Consider the following 1,218-nt stretch of genomic DNA (forward strand, 5'->3'; position numbering starts at 1 on the left):
TGCCCATCCAGTGCCCACCTCATCCTAGAAATGCTCCATACCCATCCAGTGCCCACCTCATCCTGGAAATGCTCCATGCCCATCCAGTGCCCACCTCATCCTGGAAATGCTCCGTGCCCATCCAGTGCCCACCTCATCCTAGAAATGCTCCATACCCATCCAGTGCCCACCTCATCCTGGAAATGCTCCATGCCCATCCCCACCTTCCCTCAGGACCGCCCCTGCCCAGCCCGGGGCTCACCCCTCACCCCCATCCCGTGTCCCCAGCGGGCTGGTGGCTGTCCCCAGGCTGTCCCTGTCCCCTACCAGGTCTCTGGGCAGCTGGGCGAGCACGGCGAAGGTGGAGAGCTGGCGGCACTGGCACTTGGTGTGCGCCGGGAGGGTCTCCAGGGTTTGGCAGCTCTCCGTGTCCCAGTTTCCCAAGCCAGCATCCCTGATTAATGGCAAGAGAGAGCGGAGGGAGAGCAATTTGAAATGATCAAACACGCGGCAGCCCCTCACGCCTCTCTGGAGTTAACCCCTTCCTGGCCTTGCCCGGTGGGAGGCACAAAGGGGGCACTGCCAGGGGAGCCCCCCGAGTCTGGGGACAGGGGTGAAGCCATCCCTGCACTGGAAGGCCTCGGGTTTAATCATCCCACAGAGATTTGGGAGGCAAGAAACACCACGGAGAGGGGCAGGGCAGTGCCAGGACAGGCAGGAACAGCCCCAAGAGCCCCCTGGCCCCTGTGTCCCCTCCCAGGGGGGTGCAATGATTCCCTCTCTCCATGGGGTCCTCATTATGAGAACCCCTCTGTCCCTCATTATGGGGACCCCTCTGTCCCTCATTATGGGGACCCCTCTGTCCTTGGAACCCCTCTTGCCCTTGGGGAGCCCTCCCGCCCTTGGGGATCCTTCTGTCATGGGGCCTCTCCTGTTAGAAGGATCTCTCCACCATGGGGACCCCTCCTTTTATGGGAACCCCCCTTTTACGGGCACCCACCCCCTTGGGGACCCTCCTGCCATGGGGACCCTTTGTATTAAAGGGATTTCCCCACCCTGGGGACCCTTCCTGTCACAGGGACCCCTCCTGCCAGGGGATGCCCCCAGTGAGGGGGCAGAGAGTGGGGTGGCACTGCCACGCCCAGGGAGAGCAGCCAGAGCCCCCAGCGCATCAGGAAAACCGGGAACTGGGTCTGTGGGACAGCTGGGGACTGTCCCTGGGGCAGGGCTGAGCCCTGC

At 63.1% G+C, this 1,218-nt stretch overlaps 1 protein-coding gene across 1 annotated transcript in view; it reads right to left on the reverse strand.

The window, feature by feature from the left end:
* The window catches only part of ADGRB2 (adhesion G protein-coupled receptor B2), a 31,426-nt gene that overhangs the window by 8,040 nt on the left and 22,168 nt on the right, over positions 1-1,218 (reverse strand). The window contains exon 16 of the mRNA XM_031063042.1: positions 307-433. Within this exon, the coding sequence (XP_030918902.1) occupies positions 307-433 (127 nt within the window). The remainder of the gene's footprint in view (positions 1-306; positions 434-1,218) is intronic.

This window comes from Geospiza fortis, unplaced genomic scaffold (genome assembly GCF_000277835.1).
Source record: "Geospiza fortis unplaced genomic scaffold, GeoFor_1.0 scaffold289, whole genome shotgun sequence".
Taxonomy (NCBI): domain Eukaryota; kingdom Metazoa; phylum Chordata; class Aves; order Passeriformes; family Thraupidae; genus Geospiza; species Geospiza fortis.